Consider the following 26984-nt stretch of genomic DNA (forward strand, 5'->3'; position numbering starts at 1 on the left):
CTCTGGAGAGTTTGATGTTCAGATTACTTGTATCAGTCTAGGATTTTATGAGAGGGTGAGAGGCTACACAGGCTGGTGGTTAACATCAGCTTGAGTCTGGACTGCCTGGGTTTGAAGCCCAGTATTGCTGCTTACCGCTGAGGTGATTCAGAGCAAATTACTTATTCTTTCTTTGCCTGCTTCCCCGTGAGTAAAATGAGGTTAGTGATACTTGCCTCACAGAGCAGTCTTGTGAGGATTCAATTAGTGTACGGAAAGTATTTTTAATACATCCTTGCACCAACAGGTGCTATGTAAATGTTACTTAGTGCCATAGTCAATTTTGTTAATTACTAGCAATCCTTGTGTTATAACCGTCAGTCCTGGACACACAAAATGCCTGGGATCAAGATTGGGTACTTCTCAATTTTTTATTTTTATTTTTTAAGGTTTAGACATTATAATTCAACTTTAAATTTCCAGTTTGATAGCTAAACTTTCAGGCAGAAGAAATTGAGTGTTGGGCTTGTGAATTTAATACTAAATCTGAAGTAGATAGTCAACATGTCGTATGGCAGGGTTGATGTACAAAGATGCCGTTATTATAGATGCCCATAATGCCTCCTGCAGATTGTATCTTTTCCTTCCCAGTGACTTTAATACCGAAGCCTGTTTGTCCTTTAGCGAAGTGTGAATGTTGTCATGAATCCTCTCTCTTTCTGTCCACAGATTCTGTGCTCTCCTCTAGGCCACAATAGTTACTTCTTTAAGCACAGAAAGGAAACTCAAGGCTTTGCCAATTTGATGTTAGTTCCCTGTGTTTTAATTTTGGCAGCTATGGAGAGGGTTGCTTTCTACACACCTGGACACTCCTTTGTAGTGGGACTCAACACACTTGAGAGTACACCTGCTTTTTCCGTGGCTGTACTGTACATGCGCATTTGCGTGTTTGCAGTAGGTATTTGGTGATAAAAGGCACCTTAGTTGCTCTTGCTATTCTATAATATTTCTCAAAGACATGCAGAGCCCTTCACAATGCAGAATGTTTTATGTCTGAGGTGTTCATGGAGTTTGATCAAGAAAATCCACTTGACAGGAATTAACAAAACAATTTTTGTTGTTGATATATACAATACACTGTTTTTGTTGTTGATATATACAATACACTGTTTCTCTAAAGTAGTTTTATTTCTTCAAATAGTTACTAATCAGAGGAGACTGATTTTGTGGTAAGTTTAAATGAAGGTTGCAGGGTTAGTTTTAATGTGTTGGTAAAAGCTGTGAAATCAGGTAGCAAATCTGTCAGCCTAAGGTGGTGCTGAGATTTCTAGTACCTTTCTTCTTCCTGGTCATTTCTTAAAATTCAAAGCAAAAATCAACCTATATCATTGTAACATTTTATAATGAAGTTGGAGTATTTTATAAATTTAAAGTTACAGTTTTGTTACTACCGTAATAAAGCGTTTCAGACCATTCATTCCATGTGACAAAGAATCCAACCCATTTCACCAACTTTGGTCTACTTTTTGAGTTACATTTTCTATGGCTCTAGTTTTTAAAAAAAATTTTGTTGGGGAATATTGGGGAACAGTGTTTCTCCAGGGCCCATCAGCTCCAAGTAGTTGTGTCCTTCAATCTAGTTGTGGAGGGCGCAGCTCAGCTCCAAGTCCAGTCACCGTTTTCAGTCTTTAGTTGCAGGGGGTGCAGCGCACCATCCCATGCAGGAATTGAACCGGCAACCTTGTTGTTGAGAGCTCGTGCTCTAACCAACTGAGCCATCCGGCCACCCCTCCGGAAGCTCAGCGGCAGCTCGTTGTCTTCATCTAGTTGTGGAGGGCACATCTCATTGACCCATGCGGGAATCGAACCGGCAACCCTGTTGTTCAGAGCCCACGCTCTAACCAACTGAGCCATCTGGTTGCCCCTAGTTTTTCTTTTAATTTTACTTGATTTTATTTTTGACCAGTGATACCTTGAATCAATGATTTCAGTTTCCTGTTATATATACTTTGCACTTGGAATTGCCCTAGATTTTGCGTTGTTTCTCTTTTCCTGAGTTTTCTCATCTGCACAAATCACATCTTTTTCTTGCTGTTCCATTTGCACAGTGTCGCTCCTAACGATGAGCTTCTTTATCCTGTGAGGCAGTGGAGGAAGCCTGGAAAACACTTATGGAGCATTGCATTGAAAATTATATTTTTGTAGTCAGATGGTGGCATATCAGGGAAATTATAGGGTGGGTTAGGGTTAAAGTTCAGCAGCCTGTAAATCCCATGACTTCCCGATCTCATGGGTCACGAGAGCCGCAGATGACACTTGCTCAGGAGAAAGGTGAAGGGTGTGTTATAACTAATGGTACGTACAATTCTTGACCATGTATTGATTGCTAACAACTGCTGTCTCTCCTCCAGCCTACCCGACCGCCAGTCTTTGTGCGTAAGCACAATTTTGGACCCAGCTCTTTGTACTTGTTTATGCTTTTACACCTTCTTCCTTTCATAAAGATTTTAGCTGGTTTATGACTTGAGTTGAAACAAGGAAAAAATGAGGACACCTGAAATGGTCTGTCCCCTGCCAACCAGAAGCCTCCTGTGGTATCCAAACAGAATAGTTGCCTCAGTCTGTCAGCACTTCTGTCTTTGAAGGTGGTTTCTGCTTGAAAAGTGGTGACTATTAGCATAGCTTTGAGATAATTGCTTCTACTTCCTCTCTAGGGATGCCTTTTTTTTTTTTTTCCTCAGATACTTTCCTGTTCTCGTTGATTCAGCCTCTGGTTAAAATGTTTTGGGTCCCCATTTGAACTTTGTGGGAATTCCCACCCAATTCTGGGACACCCTCGCCAGATCATCAGTGCTAAAGAGGGCAGAAGATCTTCTTGGTTTAAAAAAAACCACATTTTGGAATGACTCTCAAAAGTCCAGAAACACCCAGTCTTTCCTTCAGTACTTTTTTCTGTTTGGGGTAGCAGCTTTGCCTAGAAGAGGGAGGGGCTAGTTGGGTGGGCTTGTGTTTAAGGGGTTCAGAAACGGGGGATTTAAGTGTGTCTTTTGTGTTTGCAAGGCACTAACACCACTCCCGTCTGTATTTAAATGCTGTCCCCAGGTTACGACTATGGCTATGCCTGCGTGGAGTTTTCACTCTTGGAAGATGCCATCGGATGCATGGAGGCCAACCAGGTTGCTTTACACTTCGGTCAAATGATGCTGGAAGGATATATTTTTATGTATGGGGAGGGAGGGTTTCAAGTAATTAAACTATGGAAAGGTGCCAAAATCTATATTTGGAGCATACCACATTCCAACCAAAAAGCAGTTGTGAGGAGAAACTTTAAAAGAGGCTGGGAAGGTTCCTTTAGAAGAGTTAATGGGCACAGAGTGGATTTTAAAAACTAGAGCCCAATTGTAGTTGGACTATATTCCAAAGACAGTAGATGGGAAAAAAATGACCGGTCTGGAGTGCTTCCCTGTGGAGTGTGACTGAGATGGGAATCCTGATGCAAAGAACGGTCCTTGAATGTCTGTGATCTCAAGGAACTGCCTGGCACAGGAATTCTGGGTCAGTACTTTTGTCCAGACCTAGGGTGAAGACCTCTGATGGCAACTCCGGTGGCACTCAGGTCCTGCCTGCATGTGCTGCTTTCGCAAGAGGGCCATCTGGGAGGAGAGTTGTGGATTGTTCGTGTCTATTGCATTAATCGTTGTTCTTTGCAAATTGGAGTTTCGTGCTCAAGTTCTTGGCTGCATATAGTCAAAGCTGGTGAATCTGAACGTGTACCACCTTATGTTTGAAACACCTAGATGTGTGTTCAGCTTGTCACCTAGATCTGTCATCTGGGTCTTTAATTGAACCCTGCCTGGTAGTTTTGGGAAGAATTATGAAATGGATAGAATCCTTCTTGTCATGATGTTTCCTTAGGAAAAGCTGTGTCATGTGTGCGTATGTGGTGTCTTAGTTCCTCCATCTGTAAAGTGGGAGGAAAGCTTAGTGATATTGTTTTTTATGTATTCACTGCCTCTTCTTAACAGAGTGGATGCAGTGCACCCAGAATCTTAAAAGAAGGCTCTGCTGGAAAAGAACAGTATTGCATGCGAACCCTTCCCTTTTTTATAGCCTAATGCCCTTTCATCAGCTTTATTCCATCCAGCATGGCTGACTACCCTTAATCTTTTCCCTTCTTTGGCCATGTTCTTCCCTTATGGAGATGACATGCCTTAAATCCTTTGGGAGCAAGCACTAATTAGAGGAAACTTGATGTATCATTCCTCTTTGTTAGTGGTATAAATAGTACTAGATCCTCAGAGAATGACGGGATTAGTACCCCATCCCCTTGACAGAATTCTTGTTGACTGATTTGTTCTGTGTCCATCATTGAATCAATCACTAACTATGTATCAGAAACTGCCACCTTTCCAGTATTTGGGGAGAGGAATGAAGGTCCCAATCTGTATGCTTATGGTTGATTCCATTATGACAGTCTGTCCTCATTTGAGAACACTCACTTAGTGCATAAACATCTTATTATCAGTGAATAATCTTCAAGTCCTTTGTCACTGTATTAAAGAATCCTGTGAGTGGTGGAAACATAAATGGGGGAGCCATGGCAGATACCATCTCTTTGTACCATTCTCTCAACTGTATATTTCTCCTGGAATGGTATTGCTTTTTATCAGAACTATTTAATCTTTGATCTTAAAAAATAAGGCAGTATTTATTGTGCCTTAACTGCCTGTTCCTTACATCCCAATAAAAAAATCTTGTCTAAAGTATCCAGCCCTCCAAAGAGTAGTGTCGAATAGAACTAGGGCAGCCTTCTTTAAAAAGAAGTCTGGGCCTGCCCGGTGGCTCAGGTGGTTGGACCGCCTTGCTCCTAACGCCGAGGTCGCCAGTTCCATTGCCACATGGGCCAGTGAGCTGCACCCTCTACAGCTAAGGTTGTGAACAATGGCTCTCCCTGGAGCTGAGCTGCCGTGAGCTACCATGTGCTGCCAGGAGCGGCTGGTGGCTAGTGTGAGTCAGCGTGAGGGGCTGGCAGCCAGCGTGAGCGGCCGTGAGCTGCTGTGTGCTACCATGGGCTGCTGTGTGCTGCCATGAGCGGCTGGTGTCTGGTGTGAGTGGCTGGTGGCCGGCGTGAGCAGCCGGCAGCCGGCGAGAGCTGCCATGAGCTGCTGTGAGCGGCCGACCGATGACAGGTGACCGACTGCCTCAGTGGGGGGGTGGGGAGTGGGCGCAAGGCTTATAACACCAGCATGGGCCAGGGAACTGTGTCCTACACAACTAGACTGAGAAACAACGGCTTGAACCGGAGTGGGGGAGGTGAAAAAAGGGGAGGAAAAAAATAGAAATATTGAAAACAATAACCAAGATTTATCCATAGGGTTTCTATCAGAGCCATGTCTGGGAAAATGTTCTTTTATACCAGCAGTATGGAGGGGGTGTGGCCTGTAGACATCTCTTCTCCCCACTCACTCTATGAACATTCTTAGGGCCCCAGATCCCTGATGAATGACCTTTGCCCAGTGAATGGGACACCAGGACAAAGCAGGAACAGGGCCAGAATTCTTCCAGGTGTGAAACAGACTGTTTTGGCAGGTAGCCATCTTCAGGCATAGAAGCACTTCAGGCATAGTAGCCATGTGGCACTTAGTGCCAGAGTACAAATAAGGGACAGCCTCTGTCTTCTAGGACCTTATCATCTCAGACTAAGAAAGGTGACAGAGATTATGTGGTACTCTTGGGTCCATAGGGTGTTCTCCCAGATAAACTTCCAAAGTTTTGTCTTACCTCGTTTTCAGTATTCACTGGCATTATTCCTTGATAGGACAGAACCATATCCTTACTCAGTCGATCGCATTTCTTAGATTTTTATTCTTCCCCTAGTTGTGGGACAGAGGACATAGTGCTTGCACTGCCACACAACAGAAGCCTCTCCTGCTGAACTGCAGACTCCATGATCCAATCGGCCTTCTTTTAATTAATAACCTTTTAATTAATAACCACCGGGATGTGTGCAAACCACTGTGATAGAAAAACATTTTGAGAATGAAACATTTTGAGAATGGGATCTCCAGGGAAATTCTTGTGCAGAGTGTAGGCTCTGCAGTGAGATGTAACTTCCTAGCCAGGTTGTCTCTGGCAAGTTTCTCTCCCTCCCTCAGCCTCCGTTCCCTCTGTTATCAGTACCTCATGGGCTCTGGTGTGGATTGGCTGAGATTGTACATTCAGGAATGCCTGCTGGGTGCCAGGCACCTTTCTGGGTGCTGGAGACACTGCAGTGGACAAGACAGACTGTGTAACTTCCGTTCTCGTGGTAGAAGACAGAGCATCAGCAAGTAGACCAACTGAAAACAATACAGCATATGATAGTGCCAAGTGCCAGAAAGATAATTGAGAGAATGGATGCATGGGGGCAATTGCAAATGGGGGGGCAGGAAGGTTTCTTGAGGGGTGACCTTACATGTGAGTAGTGACTCTTGGAATGATACTTACACAGCACTGCACAGCATCTTGTGTGTAGTAAGAATTTGAAATTAGACAATCAGCCCCTCCTCTCCCCCTCTTCATGTCAAGTAATTGCCAATCACAATTCTAAGAAAATAAATATATTTCCATATCTGGATATTCTTTAAGGAAATGGACATGAGGATCAGGCTTCCAAGAACACAGTAGTTCAAGATCTTCTGAAAAACATACGAATATGAGGAAAGAAGTCCTTACTCCTTAGAGTGCATAAAGCAGGCGGTTACGGGACACGAGTGTGTCTGTCTAGTCAGCCATTCTCCTTCCCTCAGGTTTTACTTGTAGACCGTATTGGGACAGATTCTGAGTCACCACCCGCTAGGCACCTCTGAGTAGAGACCGTGTACTCTTCTGAGGAGGTTTCTGTGGAATGCTTTGGGTTGAGGTTTTTTTAAATTTTTTTTTAGGGAATATTGGGAAACAGTGTTTTTCCAGGACCCATTAGCTCTATGTCAAGTCGTTATTTTCAATGTAGTTGTGGAGGGCGCAGCTCACAGTGGCCCATGCGGGGATCGAACTGGCAACCTGGGTGTAATGAGCACTGCGCTCTAAGCACTGAGCAAACCGGCTGCCCTGGGTTGAGTTTTCTACAACTATTTGCTATCCTGACTCTTGATGTTGAGTGTTTATTTATCATTGACTGATGCTTATAGGTCTAGGGGAAAGGAATAAAGGAGGCTTCTGCCAGTTTGCTTTGTCGGATATTGTGGAGCATATGTGCCTGAATGAGGTTATTCGGGGTGATAATCAGGGCCCTTCCCGGGGCCTTCCTGGAGGCATCCAAGTGTAGCACATGCAAGTGCAGCAGTACTGAGCGTTGTGGCCACGGCTCTCATTAGCGCATCACCTAGCTGTCTGTCTGGGGAAATAATTTCTAACAGAGGTCTGTTGGCTCCTCCCTTCATCATCTTGGTCTAGAAGTGGAAAGCCTGCAAGTACTGTGAGACAGAGCCTTCTATTGCATCCCCTACTGGGAAAAGTCTTTCTAGCTGTGTCATATACCTTTGGCTTTCTGTACCGTCCAAGTCCCCAGGGAGTGAGGGTGAATTATTACCTCCTTTTGCTGAATGTGCCATTGCACTGGAACTTGGGGAGGAGAGTAAGAAGCAGTTGTTAAGAGTATCAATCCCTTTCAGTGGTTGCCCGCTTCTGAATACTAGCTCTCTCAAACCGTTGTCATTGGGTCTGCAAGAATTAGCATTTTATTTTCTCAAATTTGCAGGTGTGATGTTTGTTGCCTATTCAGATTTGGCCAAATAGTCATTAAAATTCCCTTAAGAAATAACACTGGAAAAAGAATTCATTTCTGTGGAGTTTTTACTCAACCTTCTTTAGCCAAAGATGATTTGGCTGTATGACAGAATCATCTCGACTTCATAAAGTTCAAGGAAAAGGGTGCTGGTACCACGTGACATGAAAATTCCTTGAGACACTGGCCTTTTCTGGTGTGAGGGTATAAAGACTGTAGAATACATGAAGTTTTATGAAATAGTGTTTTTTTGTGTGGAAAAAGTTAAGAGTTTGGGTTTTCGAAGATACCAGCATGGCCAGAGTGTTTCTGAAGGTATATGAAGGAAGCCACATCTAAATGGGATCTGTCCTTGTGATTAAAATGAAATCAATAGGGAAAGCTTATTGGGGGCGTGGGAAGACTTGTGCGGTCGGATGGAGAAATGGGTGAGAAGTCAGTTTGTTGGAACCTTGTTCATGTTGATAGTAGCAGTGCACAAAACACTTCAGGACTTAAATTGTGTGCCTTCCAACTAACTAACTAACTTAACAACAACAACAAAATCTTTATAAATTCCTGCAAAGTTTTGGTGTTGCCTAAACCCTCACCCCAGATCGACTTCACTGAAGAGAGTGTGGCATCCTGGCCAGAGCTCAGCTGTATAACTTGTGGCTTGAGTTATGCCGTTCTTTCTGGAAACTTCAATCTCAGTACCTTTTCCTGATTGTCCTCAATAATGGTACTGGTGGGAAAAAGAAAGGAAAATGCATTCTGAAATGAGTAAATCAACAGTTATTGAAGACTCTTGCTCTTCGGAAAGTTGGGGAATTCAGGAGAACTAAAAATGATGTCAAGGATTGGTGATCTGGTTGTGTAGTTCGGTTACCTATGTGGTGATTGAGCCGTAACTGGGCACAAGGCAGTGTGTTGCAGTTAAACACGGACAGTGGAGGCAGATGGCCCGGGGTCGCTTCCCAGCTCTGTCACCTACTCTGTAACTTGGGCAGATGGCTTAGCGTCTCTGTGTCTCGGTGTTCTCGCATACTTCCAGAGATTAATTGTGTAATGTCTGTAAGGTGATTACAGCCAGGCCTGGCATAGTGACCACTGACTGAGTATGTATTTATTATCACGGCAACTTTTCCTCTGACTGGAATGAGGAAGTCTTAAGTTAACAGTGACTCTAGTCTTGGCTTCATAGAGCATAAGGCTTAAAAAGGATGTGGCGGCAGTGCCCCGGGGGATTATTTTTGCATCAGCAGTACTTCTCATTCAGCCTGTTAAGGAGGACCTATTATCAGGGGACTGCTTCCAGGTCTCTCTAGGACTTTCTACTGCCTTAGGCTTCAAATGTGAAATTCTTTTCAAGAGAAAGAGGGGGAGAGATGCCACTTGTAGGGCTTGGGGCGTGGTCAGACCACACTGGAAATTTAGTCTGCGGCTTTAAAACCCTACGTCTGATAACCAGCCCCTGGCTTTGCCATATCTCAGACTTTCTCCAATAATTCTGAGAGGTGCTCTACACTAGATTCAGTTTAATTTTCTTGAATTTGAAAAATAAACATTTATCATTTGGCAGTTTTAAGGGGAACTTCCAGTGTGTCTCCTCTGAGGTTTATAATTATTTTTGTCATACATATATCATGGTTCATTACTGTGGATTGAAGTAATTTAGTTCTTAATTTCTTCTAAATTAGGAATGTGCCTATATATTTTAACCTTGTGCTTTGATGTCCTATCTTGAACTTTTGGCTTGTATTTTTAGTCAGTGCTTGACTTTTTATAAAAATGGAATTGTGCAAGATGCTGATTTTCAGTCTTGTGGCTTCTTGGAACTTGATTATAGACAGTTCTTAAAAAAACAGGCAAAAAATGTGTAATTCTAATTAACTCACTCGGGTTATACAAGTGCACAATCCAGTTTGTGATCTTGATTGTAACTTTGTTTTTTTGTTGTGTGTTTTTTTTTAAAGATGTTTATTATTGGGGAAGGGGAACAGGACTTTGTTGGGGAACAGTGTGTACTTCCAGGACTTTTTCCAAGTCAAGTTGTTGTCCTTTCAGTCTTAGTTGTGGAGGGTGCCATTCAGCTTCAAGTTGTTGTCCTTTCAGTCTTAGTTGTGGAGGGTGCAGCTCAGCTCCAGGTCCAGTTGCCGTTGCTAGTTGCAGGGGGCGCAGCCCACCATCCCTTGCGGGAGTCGAACCGGCCACCTTGTGGTTGAGAGGACGCGCTCCAACCACCTGAGCCACCGGCCGGCCCCTTGATTGTAACTTGGGTTTATGACTTTGTACACCTCCAGACTGTATGGGGTTAGGCGCACAGACAGGTTTAGAATTCCAGCCTCATCACTTCCTAGCTCTTTTGTAACTGCTGAATCTCAGTTTCCTCTTCCGTAATGTGGAGGATAGTCATAGAGCCCACCTCAGAGCAGTTGTGAGATTTGAGGACGTAATGTATGGGAAGTGCTTAGTACACTGGCTAGCATGTGGTACGGGGGATTCTGGAACACTGGGCTCTGCTTAGTTCTCCTTTTCCTTGGCTGCTTCACTGCCTCTTGGGACTCAGCGAGGCCTGAAAAGTGCTAGCGCTGCTTTGGGTGGCATCTAGACCTTTGGCTGTCGTTCACGTCATGCTGTTGCCCAGTCCTCCCGTCACGGGATGTCTGGACTGAAAGTGAAAGTGACTGGGTAGCCTGTCCTGACAGCATCTGAAGGGTGTGTGCACAGGGACCCAGGCAAGTGAGGGCAGAGGACCATGGCCATCCCAGCACTTGCGCAGTAGAGAGCCTTGCTGTTTCTCATCGTTGTTGTTGTTTTTTTATTTTTTTTTCGGTTGTAGTTGACATTCAGTCTTATTTTTATTAGTTTCAGGTGTACAACATAGTGGTTAGACATTTATATAATTTATGCAGTCTCATGGTTCTTTTATCACAGAATTTTCTTAGGCTACAGGTGGCATTGAATGTTAGGCGTCTTCTCCATCCCAGGTGAACTTGGAGGTTATAATAAAGTGTCTCTTTCTCCACCGGGCCAAGTGTTCAGGTGTCGTCATTACACCCACTGGCTCATTTATATATGAGCTAGATATATATTACATATATAATGTAGTATGTACAACATGTACATATTTCTTGTTAAGAGTATTGATGGTGATGGCATGACTTTGATAGTCATGGATAGGCTTACCTGGATTAATAATTATTTTAAATCTCACATGGTGAGCGTAGTAATGCTAATGTTGTATACTAAGGATGTATATTTTACCAAAATCTGTGGTCAAGTGAAATTTGTGTATCATCTGTATAAATGCTGTTTCCAAAGGAAAAGATAATAGGAGCAAAAGAAGTCTATCACAAGAAGTACATTATCGGTTACGAGGCACTTAGGCAGAAGGGGAGAGCAAGAGAGACAGGGAATGACTGCTAATAGGTAAAAGATAGGATCTCTTTCTAGGATGATGAAAATGTTCTAGAATTAGATAGTTGTGATGGTTGACCAACCTTGTGAATATATTAAAACCCACTGAATTGTATAAAGTACTATAAAAGAGTGAATGGTATGGTATGTGAACTATATTTCAGTTTGTTTATTTTAGCATGGAATTATTTCAGGGTCCTAGCCCAGTTGGCATGAGTGCAGGTCTAAAATAAAGTACAGATTCATTTACAAAAAGAGAGGGAAGGGACGAAGCGTTTAATCAGTTTGTCTGGAAGCTAGAGATTTAAAAATTTGATCTCAAAATGTGTGAAGAATGTTTTTGCTATGGTATCTGAAGAACATTCAAGCTAAAAAATGAGAAAGATGATGGATGAAATTGATAACAAGCCACATTTGAAATCGCCACGTGGTTTGTGCATAGCAGTTGCTCGATGAATTGGGTGCGCTTTCTGCTTTAGTATCCACACAGTTAAAAGGAAAGGAAAGGAGTATTTCTGAAGCAGATTTAAAGTTTAAATGCCATTTAGGAAATCCTTGGGCTATTTTTTAGAGGCAATATTCTTTCCTGGTTTCATGGAATTGTTGACCAAAGCTCAAAGCATGGGGCAGGGGCAGGGAGATTGAATCACTAGGGGGGGAGGGGGAAGGGTTTCCTCCCTGTGTGTCTTCCCAGAGGCTTCTGTCCGGCAGCATCGGCATGGTTGCTGTCATCTTTGACCCCCTAGGATGACGGAATACAGGGGTTCTTTTTTTTTTTTTTTGAGAAAAAAAATTATTGTGATAATTTATATATCAGAAAATTCACCTATTTTAAGTGTACAGTTTAAATATTTTTGGTAAATTTACCAAGTTGTGCAACCATCATTATAATCCAGTTTTAGAACACCTTCATTACTCTAATAAGATCACTGTTCAGGGATATAGTATACTTTTAAAAAACAAAATGAGTTCAGGGCTTAGTTGCTTAGAGCGTGAGCTCTGAAGAACACGGTTGCCGGTTCAGTTCCCACATGGGCCAGTGAACTGTGCCCTCCACAACTAGATTGAAGACAACGAGCTGCAGCTGAGCTGCTGGAGGGGCGGCTGATGGCTCAGTGGTTAGAGCACGAGCTCTCAACAAGGTTGCTGGTTCAATTCCCTCATGGGATGGTGGGCTGCGCCCCCTGCAACTAAAGATTGAAAACAGCAACTGGATTGGGAGCTGAGCTGCGCCCTCCACAACTAGATTGAAGGACAACGACTTAGAGCTGATGGGCCCTAGAGAAACACACTGTTCCCCAATATTCCCCAATTATAAAAAGGAGAAGAAAGAAAGCCACTGAGCCAAGCTACTTGAAAGTAACAGGAAAAATTATAAATGTTTAAAAAAAGAAAAAAATGAGTTTCAGGTTTGAAGAAAAATTGCACAAAAATAGTACAAAGAATTTCTGTGTGCTTCTCACTCAGATACCCCAGATGTTAACTTTTTACCACATTTGAATACAGCATTTTGAATAGCAATGGTTCCTTCTTGTAGAAAGAGGCGCCACGAACTTGTCCTCCCACCGCGCCCTCCCTTGGTGCTTGGAGATGCTCTTCTGGTGGGTCAAGTGGATGCTTTAGAAGCCTATTGGGGCTTAAGCTGTCCTGTCAGGGCTCCCAAGAGGGTCCCCTGTGGGCAAGGGCTGAGGTCGAGGCCGGGAATGGGAAATAGGGCCAGAATCAAACCTCCCATTCCTGGGCACTGTGAGGTTTTAGTGGAGCTTCTCAAAAAGACAACAAATGTGTTCCCCCATGAGAGAGCTGGCATTTGAATGCCTGACACTACCCGCTCGTCAGCATTAGACCAAGAAGCAGCAGCAGCCAGGGAAAGGGGGAGCAAACCCCACTGGCCTGACAACGTTTTTTGTAAGACAGTGGCCCTTAATATTGGGGGGAAGGAGGGGAGTCAATTTTGACACCCTCTCCTCCCCTCCCCAACCACTGGATATTTGGCAATGCCCAGGGACATTTTAGGTTGTCACTACTGGTATCTAGGGGATAGAGGCCAGGGTGATGCTAAGCATGCTAGGACAGCTCCCATGATGAAAAATTATCCTGCCCCAAATGCCAGTAGTGCTGAAGGTGAGAAAGCCTGATATAAGGGGACAGGAGGTGTGATTAGCCCAAGAGAGGATGACCCAGCTTGCCATGGGTTGTCTCTTACGGAATCATCTTTTCCTTGCCTTCCTCCAGATCCTGAAAGATTGGGGACTGGTGGGTGTGTTAGGAGTACAGTGAGAGTTCAGACCTGGCTCCTGCCCACCCTCCAGACTACCAGTCACAAGCTTAGCCTGTGCCTGTCAGGGAGGGGCTTTAGAATGGGACCTATTTGATGTATGGACCAGAACAAGTTGTTGAAATAACTAAAGGTGATTTTTAGAATCAGCCTGAGATACGACTTAAGGTATTGTTATCCAGCAGACATACCTGCTGGATATGGGGGGCTGGGGTCAGCAAATTATACACAGTTGATAGCAGTTACTGGAAAAACCAAACAAGTTGAGATTTCTCTAAACAGGTTGTGCTTAACATGTCAGAGTTTTCCAGGGAATATTTTAAATGTGGCTGCTGATTTTCATAGCCCGTAGTTATAGTATGTCAAACATTTGAAACGTCTTTGGACCATCTTTTCATTTGGCTTTATTTTGGACGAAGGTTTCACAGAGCCGTGTAACTGGGGCCAGCATGCTGAGCTAATTATAGAGACTAAACTCAAAAGATGTGTGTATTTTATCTCACTATCGTGGGACTGCTGTAAATGAGACATCTGCTATATAATACAAATTCGTGTGTCTGGAATCACATTGGAAATATGAGAAGCAACTCACTTTCACTTTTGTTGCCATGGTGAATACTGAGCATCTCCTATGTGCAAGGCCCTGGGCTCAGTGTTAGACGTTTATTAGTGAATAAAATGGACTTGTCTCCGTCCGTTCTAGTGGGACAAGACTGTTTAAAAGTTTCAAGATTTTTAAACTTTTCGTTGTGGGATAATTTCAGACTTTACATGGGGTATAAAAATAAAAGATAGACTACCAAATACTCTTCAGTCCTATATTTCATAGTATAGTCGTCAAAATCAGGAAGTTAACATAGTTATGGTATTATCCGATCTACAGAACTTTTTCTCATTTTGCCAGTCACACTAATGTTCCTTTTTCTGGTTTAGGATGCAGTCCAAGATCAGATGTTGTATTTAGTTGTCATACCTCCTTTTTTGTATTTTCTGTGACAGTTCCTCAGTCTTTCTTGGTCTTTTGCTGACCTTGACACTTCTGAAGAGTACTAGCAGGTATTTTGTAGGACATCTCTCAATTTCGATTTGTCTGTTTCCTTGTGATTAAATTCAGGTTTATGCATTTTTGGCAAGAATACCACGGGAGTGATGTGGTGTCCTTCCCCATACATCATCAGGTAACATGGTTTTTGTTCCATTTGTAGTGCTGTTTTACCTTAGACCACTTGGTTAAAATGGTGTTTATCAGGTTTCTCCTCTGTAAAGCTATTATTTTAGGTATAATTTGTTTGTTAATTAATTATAATTAAGATCTTTTGGGGACATACTTTGAGATTATATAAATATCCTATTTCTCAGCATACCCTTTTCACTTAATTTTAGCATCTATTGATGGTTCCTCGTGTAACAGTTATTACTGTAGGGTTTGTTTAATAGTAACTTCCTATTCTCATCATTTCTTACACATTTGTTAGAATTCTATAAGGAAAAGCTATTCCTTCTCCCTTATTTTATTTTTTGAACAGAACTAAAACTATATGGTATATACAAACAAATGTGTGTGTGTGTGTGTGTGTGTGTGTGTGTGTGTGTGTGTGTGTGTATAAAACAATGATTTCATGATAACTTCATTTCCAGTCCAGTATCACAGAGTTCATTTTAGCTTTACCCCATTCCTTATTTGTAATTCTTTTTGCTAGCAGTAAAACTCCTAGCTCTCATAATCCACAATATGCTTATTTGCTCAATCCTGGAATATATATAAAGTAGTTTCAGAATTGTTAGAGTATGATATTGGGGTACAGTTCTTTTTGTCTTTAGCCTGAGAGTATATAGTTAAAATACTGTTTTCCAAAGTTACATAGGTTAGTTCTTCACCACCGTGCCCACTTTTCAGTGTGATTATTCATTCTACTTGTAGGAAACATGGAAAACACAGTTTAAGAAAAAAAGAGTTAACATCTCCAATAATTTCTGCACTGCCAGTTATTTTTTTGATTAACAGACTTTTTTCCTCCTTTTAAACAGACATTTTTTACAGCAGTTTTAGGTCACTAATAAATAAATAAACAAGCAAGCAAGCGTAAAGTACGAGAATTCCCATATACCTACCCCAGCTCCAGCACCGCACTCCCAGCTTCCCTTACCATTCAGGGTGGAACATTTCTTGCAATCGGTGAACCCACATTGACACCTCATTACCACCCAGAGTCTATAGTTTGTTTACATGAGGGGTCACTCCTTGTGTTGTACTTTCTTTGGGTTTGGACAAATGTGTGATAAATGACCATTGTAGTGTCATATAGAGCAGTTTCACTGCCCTCAATATCCTCTCTGCCCCATCTGTTCATCCTGTCCTCCCCCCCAAACCTCTAGGAACGAACGACCGATCTTTTTACTGTCTCCATATGGTTTTTTAGAATGTCATATAGTTGGAATTATGCAGTATGTAGTCTTTTCAGATTGGCTTCTTTCACATAGTAATAATATGCGTTTTAAGGTTCCTCCATGTCTTTTCACAGCTTGATAGCTTTATTTTCTTTTTAAATTCTGAATAATATTCTATTGTTTGAATGTAGCGCGGTTTATCCGTTCACCCACTGACGGACATCTTGGTTGCTTCCAGATTTGGGTAATTATGAATAAAGCTGATATAAAATACATTGTTGTGCAGGTTTTTGTGTGGACATAAGTTTTCAGCTTCCTTGGGTAAATACCGGGAGCGTGATTGCTGGATCACATGGTAAGAGTACAAGTATGTCTAGTTTTGTAAGAAACTGCCAAACTGTCTTCCAAGGTGGCTGTATCATTTTGCCTTCCCACCAGCAATGAACGCGAGTTCCTGTTGCTCCAGGTCCTCGCCAGCATTTAATGTTGTCAGTGTTTGGGAGTGGGCCATGCTGATAGGTGTGCAGTCGTATCCCATTATTGTTTTAGTTTGCACTTCTCTGACGACTGATGTGGGACATTTTTTTATATGCTTATTTGCCAGCCGTAGAGTTTCTTCCCCTGATGTTCTTTATCACATTGAGAAGGTTCCCATCTATTCCTAGTTTGCTGAGAGTTTTTATCGTGAATTGGGTGTTGGATTTTGTCAAATGTCCTTTCTGCAACTATTGATCATGTGATTTTTTTTTTCTTTAGTCTGTTGAGGTGATGGATTACATTAATTGATTTTTTGAAAGTTGAACCATCCTTGTATACCTGGAATAAATCTCACTTGGTTATGCTGTATAATTCTTTTTACATATTGTTGTATTTGATTTTGCTAATATTTTGTTGAGGTTTTTACACCTATGTTCATGGGAGATGTTCTGTAGTTCTTTTCTCATAACGTCTTTGTCTGGTTTTAGTATTAGGAAGATGCCTGCCTCATAGAATGAGTTAGGAACTGTTCCCTGTACTTCTGTCTTTTGGAAGTTACTGTTGAAAATTTATATAATTTCTTTGTCAATTGTTTGGTAGGCTTAATTGGTGTACCATTCTGGGGCTGGGGCTTTTAGTTTTGTGAGATTATTTTTGGCCCAGTTTTTTAAATAAAGGCCTATCGGGTAGTCTTTTTCTTCTGTTTTAAGTTTTGGCAGAATGTGTTTTTCTAAGAATTGGTCCTTTTCATCCAGGTTATCAAATTTGTGGGCATAGAATTGTTCACAATATTCTTATCCTTTTAATATCCATGCAATCAGTAGTGATGGCCCATGTTTTATTTTTGATGTTAGTGATTTATATTTTCTCTCTTTTTTTCCCTTAGCTAGCTGTAATGCTCCATAGTATACTTTACCATGATTTAACTAGTTCTTCATTTGACATTTTGAGGTTATTTATTTTATTAAACAATGCTGTGATAAATATTTTTATAGATAGTCATACATCATTAATTAAGTTAATTTCTCCAGGTGGACTTGCCAGATTAAGTGGTAAGCATATTTTATGACTTCACATGTAGTCAAATTGCCATCCAGAAATTTCCCAATTTATTCTTTCATCGACAGTGTTTGAGAGTACCTGGCTTCCCAGCATCCCAACTAGTGCCAAGTGTTAACAGCAAAATACTTGTACTGGGTAGTGAGTGGTACATGGATGTCTGTTATTGTGGTCTCTAATTTTCTATGTGTTTAAAATATTTCATAATTTTTTAAAAACGTGTTGCCAGTGTAGCAAAAAAAAAAAAAAGGAATGGTTTAATATTTCTCTTAGGTTATTAGTGAGATAGAACATTTTTACATTTATTACTACCTGTTTATATTTCTTTGGTAAATTCTTGGGTTCTTGATATATATTCAGCTAAAAGGGGAAAAACAGGCCATCTTAGTTACCTGCCACGTCTTAAGGTAGATAGGATATTTATTAGACTTTCTGAAATATTGAAAATAAGTATATTACCTGAATATGGTGGTGTTTCCCAAGAATTTATCCCTCAAAAGGAGAGAATCTCTCTCTTTTAAAAGGTCTTATAATGGGGGTGGCCGGGTAGCTCAGTTGGTTAGAGCGTGGTGCTAATAACACCAAGATTGCTGGTTCGATCCCTGCATAAGCCACTGTGAGCTGCGAGCTCCTTAAAAAATAATAAATAAATAAAAATGAAAGGTCTTACAAGCTTTTTGCTCTCGTGGGATGTTTTCTCAATTACTTCTTTTCAGTTACAAAATATTATTTGAGGATGATATATTAGTCACTGACCTTAATCCATACTAGTTTTGGATGCTTACAGAGGTCAACTAATGGATTCTTCTTCTTTTTTTTTTTTTTTAAATAAAGGTGGTAAAGAAATTTAACTATTCCGGTGATTATTCTGGGGTTAAAAAAATCTCACAAATAAGATGTTTGATAACATTTTTAATAAAACAAGTATAAAAATTTCCTTACAGGGCCAATGAAAGAATTGACTCAAAATTGGATGCCAAAGGGTACTTTTGACTTAGGATAAGCTTCCCTACAGTGACGTGTTTCACAGATTCAAAATGTGCTATATCTTAAGCAACTTTAACGGCAATTAAAGTGATGTGCTCTAGAAAATTGTTAGATAACCTAAAATGGTTCTATTGGTGGTGGAAATGCAACGCACAAATGGAAAGGGCAATGTCTCTAAATCTTTTTTGTTGTTAAAACTATTGCACAGAAAAGAACACCAATCATAAGCGTACTGTTCAGTGAATTTATCACTAATTGAATATACCTATTATCTTAGTCAAAATACCATAGACTGGGTGGCTTCAAGAGGAGAAATTGCTTACAGTTCTGGAGACTAGAAAGTCCAAGATCAAGGTGTTCATTTCCCTCTGAGGGCCCTCTTCCTGATTTGTAGAAGGCTACTTTCTTGCTGTATCCACACATGATAGAGAGAAATATCATCTCTCTTGTCTGTTAGGGCACTAATCCCACTCGTGAAATCTCCACCCCCATGACCTAAGTACCTCCCAAAGGTGCCACCTCCAGATACCATCGTATTGGGGATTGGGGCTTCAACATACGAATTTGGGAGTGGGCAACACAAACATTCAGTCCATAGCACCCGTGTAACCACCACTCAGGTTTATAAACAGAACGCTGTTCCATATGCAAAAGCCCTTCCTGCCTCTCGGTGGACGTCCTTTCCACCCTTCCCAGAGGTTATCACTGACCTAGTTCAAATACTGTAGAGTCCTTTGACTTGCTTTCGAGTCTTCTGTGTATGGAATCACACAGCTAGCATTCTCCTATCTGATTTTTATGCTTAGTACTTTTAAATTCATCTTGTGTATAACTGAGATGTGTTCGTTTCATTGTTGTACAGTCTTCCGGTATCAGAATCTATGTATTATAATTGATTCATTAGTTCCACTGTTAAAGGACATGTAGTTTTTTTCCATTTGGGGCTATTTCAAAGTTGTTAGTTCTCTTAGTGAGTAGGTATGCTCGTTTCTGTAATGCCCATGAGTGGCCTTGTTGGATTTTGTGTCTTCAGTCTGTCACTTGGTAGTTTAAACTTTCATTGATTGCTACCTAGATACAGTCATTCACTAGCTATTGATCCCACTACGTCAGTGGTTTCTCTTATCTGCAGTTTCACTTTCTGCAGTTTCAGTAACACATGGTCTGAAAATGTTAAATGAAAAATTCCAGAAATAAGCAATTCATAAGTTTTAAACTGTGTGCCATTCTGAGTAGTGTGATGAAATCTCATGCTGTCCTGCCCTGTCCCGCCCAGGACGTGGATCATCCTTTTGTCCAGCTGTCCACACTGTCTGTGCTCCCTGCCCGTTAGTCACTTAGTAGCCGTCCCACTTATCAGATCGACTGCTGTGCTGTCTCGGTGCTCGTGTCCAAGTCATCTTTATTGTACTTAATAATGCCACATTCACATGACTTAACGACTGTGTATTGTTACAATTGTTCTGTTTGATTGTTTGTTACTGTTGATTTCTTACTGTGCCTAATTTATAAATTAAGCTTTATCATAGGCGTGTATTGGAAAAAAACATAGTTTATATAGAGTTCGATACTGTCTGTATTTTCAGGCATCCACTGGGGGTCTTGGAACGTATCCTTGCAGATAAGGGGGACTACCGTATGTTTATATGTCTGTCAGTGTATAAGTATTGGGGGTACAGCTGTAATTAAGACGACATTGTTTTAAAATGTAAATGTTCAAGACTAGCTAAATTAATAAATTAAGTATAAATAGACATTTGACTGATTTTTATTCATAACCCTAGATGTTTATTCTTTCAAGATCAGTCAAATTGCTTTTTTTTTTCTTTTTTTAATTTATTAGGGTGACATTTGTTAGTAAAGTCAAATTGCTTTTTGCCCATCTTTTTGTTGGGAAAAGTGGTTGTTCCCTTCTAGTTAGAGTCTTCTAATTTTCATTTAAATGTAGTCATTGGGAACCAGAGCTTTGGGAAAGAATTGGGGCGTGATAAGGAGGACGGACTGTGGCAGTGGTGTGCATGGTTAGAGGAGAAAATGCTAGAGGCAGGGTGCCATACTCTATGGGCAGGGGCAGGTTTAAGTGGGCCGGGCAGGGTATGGCAGGGTGGGAAGAATGAAGTAAGTGAATTTCTTTGTTTTGGTAATAGTCTTCCAGCCCTGAAAGCTTTTGTTTTGTTTTGTTTTGTTTCTTTGTATTAATTGAGATATCCACATAATACCATAAAATACACCCTTTCAAAATATACAACTTAGTGTTTTTTAGTATATTCTCAAGGTTGTGCAACCATCATCACCAATTCCTGAACATTTCCACAAACTTTTCCAAAGAGAAACACTGTACCCATTAGCAGTCACTCCCCCGTGCTCTACCTTCTCCACTCTCCCCGACCCCATGTGACCCCATGTCCTAAACGTCCACTAATCTACTTTCTGTCTGTATGGATTCGCCTGTTTAAGATGTTTCACATAAATGGGATCACACACTTTTTTCTTGGCTGGTTTCTTTTACTTAGCACAATGTTTTCAAGGTTCATGCAGGTTGTACTGTGAATCAGTACTTCGTCCTTTTTACGGTTGAATATTCCATTGTATGGATGTAACACATTTTCTTTAGTTAACGGACATTTGGGTTGTTTCCACTTTTGGCTAATATAAATAATGCTACTATAAACATTCATGTACAAGTTTTTGTGTGGATGTGTGTTTTCAGTTGTCTTGGGTATACATCTAGAAGTGAATCTGTTTTTTTCAAGAGCTTTCTCCAAATGGATAGCCCATTAGGCCCATATTGGAATTTTCACAGTTCCAGGGGGGATTTCCTCTGTTTTGGATGCTTTGGGCATTCACGTTGCCATTTTGAAATCTCCCTTAGGCTATGGGGGTTTATTTAATGAGATGCCTCAGGGCACTTGCTGCCCTGGACATGGTTCAGTCTTTGTTTTTGGGGTTTTGAGTATGTCAGGATTTGCAGTTGACACTTGAACAGTTAATTTTCTTCTTTCCATGACTTGCAGGTGCTCAGAGTCAACCATTAAATGGCACATTTATTGTTTCTGCCTGTGCATGTGATATGCTCACGTTGTCTAGTTCCTTGAGTATTGTGGTTTAAAGGTATAGGGCAAAGGTCTTTCTCTTTTCTTTTCTCTGCTTTGCTTTTCCTTTCTTTGACCTGATTCCTGAGTATTGTGAATCCAGAGCAATGCAGGATATGTTCGGTTCCCTATGCCCTGGAGGAGTGCCAGCTCAGAAACATGTTCGCGTTTGTTCCTATCAGGTTTCCAAGCTCAGCTGGACCTCTTTAAGGTCAGAGAACATTAGTTTGGGCGCCTTGCCTAGGAAAATGTTTCTTGTGGCTCTTCTTAGTGCGTGGGATGAAGGGGGCTCTGTTGTCAGACATTTGCTTAAGTAGTTTCAAGATAGTACTGAGGCCCTGAGAAATACAGGATAAAGGAGTAAAGAGCTAAACCAGACAGAGTACTTGAGAAATCACTAGCAAAGATCTACATACAACTGTGTTTCCCTGAAAATAAGACCTAGCCAGACAATCAGCTCTAATGCGTCTTTTGGAGCAAACATTAATATAAGACCCGGTCTTATATTATATTTTATATTATAGTATACTCTACTATATATTATATTATAGTAAAATAAGACCGGGTCTTATATTAATGTTTGCTCCAAAAGACGCATTAGAGCTGATTGTCTGGCTAGGTCTTATTTTCGGGGAAACACAGAATAAAGCAGTGTCACCAGATACCATTAGACATCTCTAGATTGAAAAGTCCGTAAGAACAGGGACTGTTTCTTTTATTCTTTTCACTTTTTTCCCCTTCACTACCCAAATGGTTTAGAACTGTACCTGGCAACATATGATGTAGTAAAGCAGCTGTTAACTAGATTAATAAATGTTGAATAAAGTGGTTTCTGACACCATATTCCTTCTTCATACGCCCTTAGGAATCTTTTGTGTTTTCGCGTAATGTAGAAGGCTCTAGTCCCCCCAGCCTGAGCCACCTCTCGACTTGCCAGATTCTGGTTCTTCTAATACGTTTCTACCCTGTAACCTGTGATAGCAAATAGTACTACGCTATTTCTGTTCTGACAGAGATAGACACATCTTGTTCTAACTTCCAAAGTCTTGTCTGATTCTTGTCCTCATACTCCGGAAGTAGTGAGAACAATAACTTGGAAAGTGCAAGGTAGGTTGTCAAGGGCCTTGCGTTTAGTCTTTGATTTGAAGACATGGCGGGGGGCGGGGGGCGCAAGAATGTGACAAAATTAAAATGACTCTGTAGGGAAACTCTTCTTTGGTAGCATATAGCTTTGACTAGAGGGGAGAAACGACAGAGGAAAAGGTCCCTTAGGATCTGGAGCAGCCGTTGAGATGTGAGGGGGTAATGACTTCCACTAAGGGCCGGGAGCAGATGTGAAAGGGAAAAGTCAGGGTGGGGAGAGTTTGAAGACTCTAGGGTTTGGTAACACTGGATGTTGAACAGAGAGGCCAAAAAGGGGACAGATTCAAAGGTCACTCAGAGGTTAGAAGAATGGTAATACCTTGAACAGAAATAAAGCAGGTGGAAAGGGACAGCATCCGGGAGGAAAAGATGAAGATGATTGTTTTGGATGTGTTGAGTGTGAGGTGACAGCAGGACCTTGAGGTAACTGTTAGAGATTACAGGACTGGAACCCAAAAAAATGAGGTTTGTCATTGTCATGTTTTATAACTTTTGTTCTTAACTAGTTTATTCTACAACTTTCTCTTTATTTCATGGTCTGTTTTGAGCACAGTACCTACCTCTGCCTATCAAAAGCATCTATATCAATTAGGATTAGATTTGGTTGTGAGTGACAGAACACTGAAAATAAGAGGTTAAAATGAGTTTGTTTATTTATTTTCTCTCTAATGAAATACAGAGGGGCATTGGGTGTATAGTTTTTTGCCTAAGAAGAAAAGAATGGTGGTTGAACCAGTTTATATTCAGAAGTCTAACAGCTCTCTATTTTATTTATCTTTTCAGGGCGCTGTTTCTATAGAAAGTATGTCAGCCAGGTTCTCTGAAATGTCTGGACATGGAAGGCCATTGAAGCCAGGGAGCCTAACAGAGACAGCCTTAAGAGGGCTAAGGTTTGGGTGGGAGGTAGTAGAGAAAGAGCCAGTAGAAATAATCTCTTTCCAATGGTGAGGCCCGAAGAATAGCTGCTGGTTCTTTGGGGGATGCCTGGGGAGCAGTGTGCAGCCGTTGCGGGGAGCTCAGCAGTGTGGCCGATGCAGTGTGTGAGAACTCAGGACTCATGGGCCTCATCTGCTCTCTTGGTTGTTTCTGCCATCTCCCGCCATCAGCTCTGTAACAAAAAGAAATGAGAGACAAGTGGTTTGCTTCTGTTATTCAGTAAACAGCAAAATAAGAAGCTTTGTATTTTCCACATGGATGTTAGAAACTTCTTTCCACTACAGTGATTCGATTTCAAGAGCATGCGAATGTGTGGAATTTAGAAGCCACTTTTTGCAGAAGAAAAGAGCCAGCGAAGCTAGAACAAGAGTCATCTCAGAATATGAAAGTGTTATAGAGCTGCCTTTCAACTCTGTGGGGGAAATGGTCCTAATTACAATGGAAGGGAACCCCTCTTTCCTCTGGTATAAAAACCTCTGCCCTGCATACCCCAACAATTATTTTTGGGTTAACTGAGAAAATCATTAGGAAAGAACAAGCGGTATCTTGTTTCTGCATCTGTTCTACTTTAGAAGTACTTTGATTTCCTAACGATGTGATTGAAACCAACTGAGAAATGAGAAAAACCAAATAAAACGAAAGTTATAGAAACCTGAACTCTGAAGGGAATTCTGAGGATTATCAATAAGATATGTTCAAGCATAATCTACTTCCACTAAGATTTCGGTCATATCTTTGTTGGGAAATAAATATTTGATTAACAAGGGAAATCTTAACTAGACTGAGGTCCTTCTACACATTGGATGAAACATTGCTCCGAAACATATAAAGTTATAATAAACTGAAAGTTTCAAAAATATTTGCGTTTTTGGCCAGCCAGTGGCTCAGGTGGTTGGAGCACCGTGCTCCTAACGCCAAGGTCACCAGTTCGATTTCCACATGGGCCAGTGAGCTGCACACTCTACAGCTAAGATTGTGAACAACAGCTCTCCCTGGAGCTGGGCTGCCGTGAGCAGCCTGAGTGGCTGGCAGCCAGCGAGAGCTGCGGTGAGCTGCTGTGAGTGGCTGACCGATGACTGGCGACCGACTGCCTCAGCGGGGGGGAGCGCAAGGCTCCTAATACCTGCGTGGGCCAGGGAGCTGTGTCCTACACAACTAGACTGAGAAACAACGGCTTTAACCGGAGTGGTGGGGGGAGGTAAAGGGGGAGGGGAGAATATATATATATATATATATATTTTTTTTATATATACATATATTTATTTATTTGCGTTTTAGTGGTTCACAGGTGTTCAGTTATTCTAAGTCCTAATAGCTGGAGCTTGTCAGTTGTTTCTTTATAGTAAGATGTTTGTGGTGAAGGAATCTGCTGAATGCCCTGTCATTCCCTCTGGTAGAGACTCATCTTCTCAAAGGAGAGAAAAGACTGGGCTGTTTCGATTATTTACTTCTTTGCTTCTCAATTATTTATGTGTGTGTTTATATTCTACCTCTTTCTTTTTGACTGAAGTGACTCTTAAAATGGGAGAGTCTTATGGATCCTTGGGTAGACAAGTCTGTTCTTCCCAAGTCTTCCTGTACCTAAGTTAATGAAATGATCTTCCAGGACTGCGGATCACTGGTATTCTTTTATAATGGCAAGAAGCATTTTCTGGAGGAACTGGGATCTTACTTTAAAATACACAAAGACTGGCAGGGAGCGGTGGTGGAGTGGGTGGAATATGTTCTCAGCATCAGATGCCTTTAAAATAATCAAGTCACTGTATGTCAGGGCCTGGTCTACAGTGTATTGTATTCCTGGAGCAGAGTTCATCTTGACACCGTGACTTTGGCCAGCTCTGAGCCTGGTGGGTGGCTCAGTGAAATAGGCCAGCCATACTGCTTCAAAGAACACAAACAGGTTTTAACAAGAGGTTGATTGTGTCCTCTTAGGAAATGACGGATAAACTGCTCAGGTAGTGAAAAATGTTATTAAGGAGGATTTTAGAAAATGTTTTTGTTGTACTTTTGTGCTTTCATCTGAACAAGGAAACATATCTCAAGATAAGTAGTAGTCAGGAAGGCAGTGTCTTCTTGCCCATCAACCTTAAATTGGACCCTGAAGTAGGATTCTGTTTCCAGTGGAGGTCCATCAGGGCCTTATCTCGTGCTGCTCGGAGGGTATGGAGGTCAATGAACAGAGCTACGGAGTTGTCACAGAGCATTCTGTGTGCTCCCCTCAGGATTTTTGGCCTGTACTCCCTCCATTCCTCTCTCTCCTCCTTTCCTCTTTCTGTTGCATTTTGTATTTGGCCTTTGGGAATATTGAGTTTTACAAAACATTTGAGCTATAACATATCCTTGTACCAGAAAGAGTGAGCCTGGTTGCTTTGCAAAAGATTTCTGTAAAAACGACCCTAATACTACGAGGAATGATGCACATCTGTTTCAAACCTGTTGTTTTGTTCCTCTCGCTTTATTTTTTTCTGTGATCCGTTTGATTGTCATATTGTTTAAACTCCTGGTAGTAGCTACTTACTAGCAGCCCTCTTTGTCTTTGACATAGCACCTAACGTAATGGTAGGTGCTCTTTTTAGAGAGACCACCGTAAAGACCACCTTGAGCAGGACGGTTTGGGAGACTGGCAACACTGGCAAGAAGCAGCGCCTTTATGGTGGTCTCTAAAAATTCCCCATGGGTCCATTGCTTCGTGAATTTCTTTAGACTTGACCTTGTGCATCTTTTTATCAGAAGCCACCTCTTTGTTGTGGCAAGTATTTTGAATTGGCTGACTTCTTGGAAGTTTAAAAACAAAACCAAATAGAAAAGGCAGTATGGTGGAAAGAAAACCTGACTTTTTAGTCCCCTGTATGTTGCTGACTAGCTCCGTGATCTTTGCCAGGCTGCTCCGTGTATCTCAGCCACACTTTCCCATGTGGAAACAGGTTTTGTAGATGCCTTACTTGTGAGGGTTGAGTGAGATGACATTCGAGAAGAATGCATTTGTAAGCTGTAATTGCTTTGTGGATAAAGAATACTACCTCTGATAAGCAGTAGTAGTTCGCAGCCACCAGTAGCCTCATTCTCCCATGCTGTATTTGGAAGAAGCACAAATCTGTGAAGAGGGATTGCTGGTTTTTTGGTGTGAGTTGAGTGCACGAGCCTCACATACTTTTCCTACCTTTTGATCCTGCCTCTCTCTCTTCATGCTTTAATGAGATGATCTGTTACGTCACACAGCAGCTGTATTCTCAGTACAAAGTTTACCTGTGACTGTGCTTGTGTTGGCGCTCTTCAACAGAGATGCAAAGCTCCTGGCCAGAAACATGCGGTCCATTTCCTCGGTGCCTCCCCAGCAGCCTACGAGTCCTGGGGCTTAGTGATCAGCCAGTGGAGCATAGTGGAGTCTCAATTTTCTGACCCAAGTCCTTCTCACAGGTTGACATCATGAAATGGAGTTAGAAGTCTCCAAGAGTAGCTGCTGAAAGGGGGAAATGGAAAT

General features: G+C 41.5%; 1 protein-coding gene across 6 annotated transcripts in view; it reads left to right on the top strand.

The window, feature by feature from the left end:
- Window positions 1-26984, top strand: part of RBM6 (RNA binding motif protein 6) — a 90509-nt gene that overhangs the window by 40040 nt on the left and 23485 nt on the right. For 4 of the 6 annotated variants that reach the window (XM_081071642.1, XM_081071640.1, XM_081071641.1 and 1 more), the window contains one exon: window positions 3082-3155. The exons of the other annotated variants lie outside the window; for them this stretch is intronic. In XM_081071642.1, coding sequence (XP_080927768.1) covers window positions 3082-3155 — 74 coding nt within the window. The remainder of the gene's footprint in view (window positions 1-3081; window positions 3156-26984) is intronic. 6 annotated transcript variants of the gene reach the window in all.

Source organism: Rhinolophus hipposideros (genome assembly GCF_964194185.1).
Source record: "Rhinolophus hipposideros genome assembly, chromosome: 14".
Lineage (NCBI taxonomy): Eukaryota > Metazoa > Chordata > Mammalia > Chiroptera > Rhinolophidae > Rhinolophus > Rhinolophus hipposideros.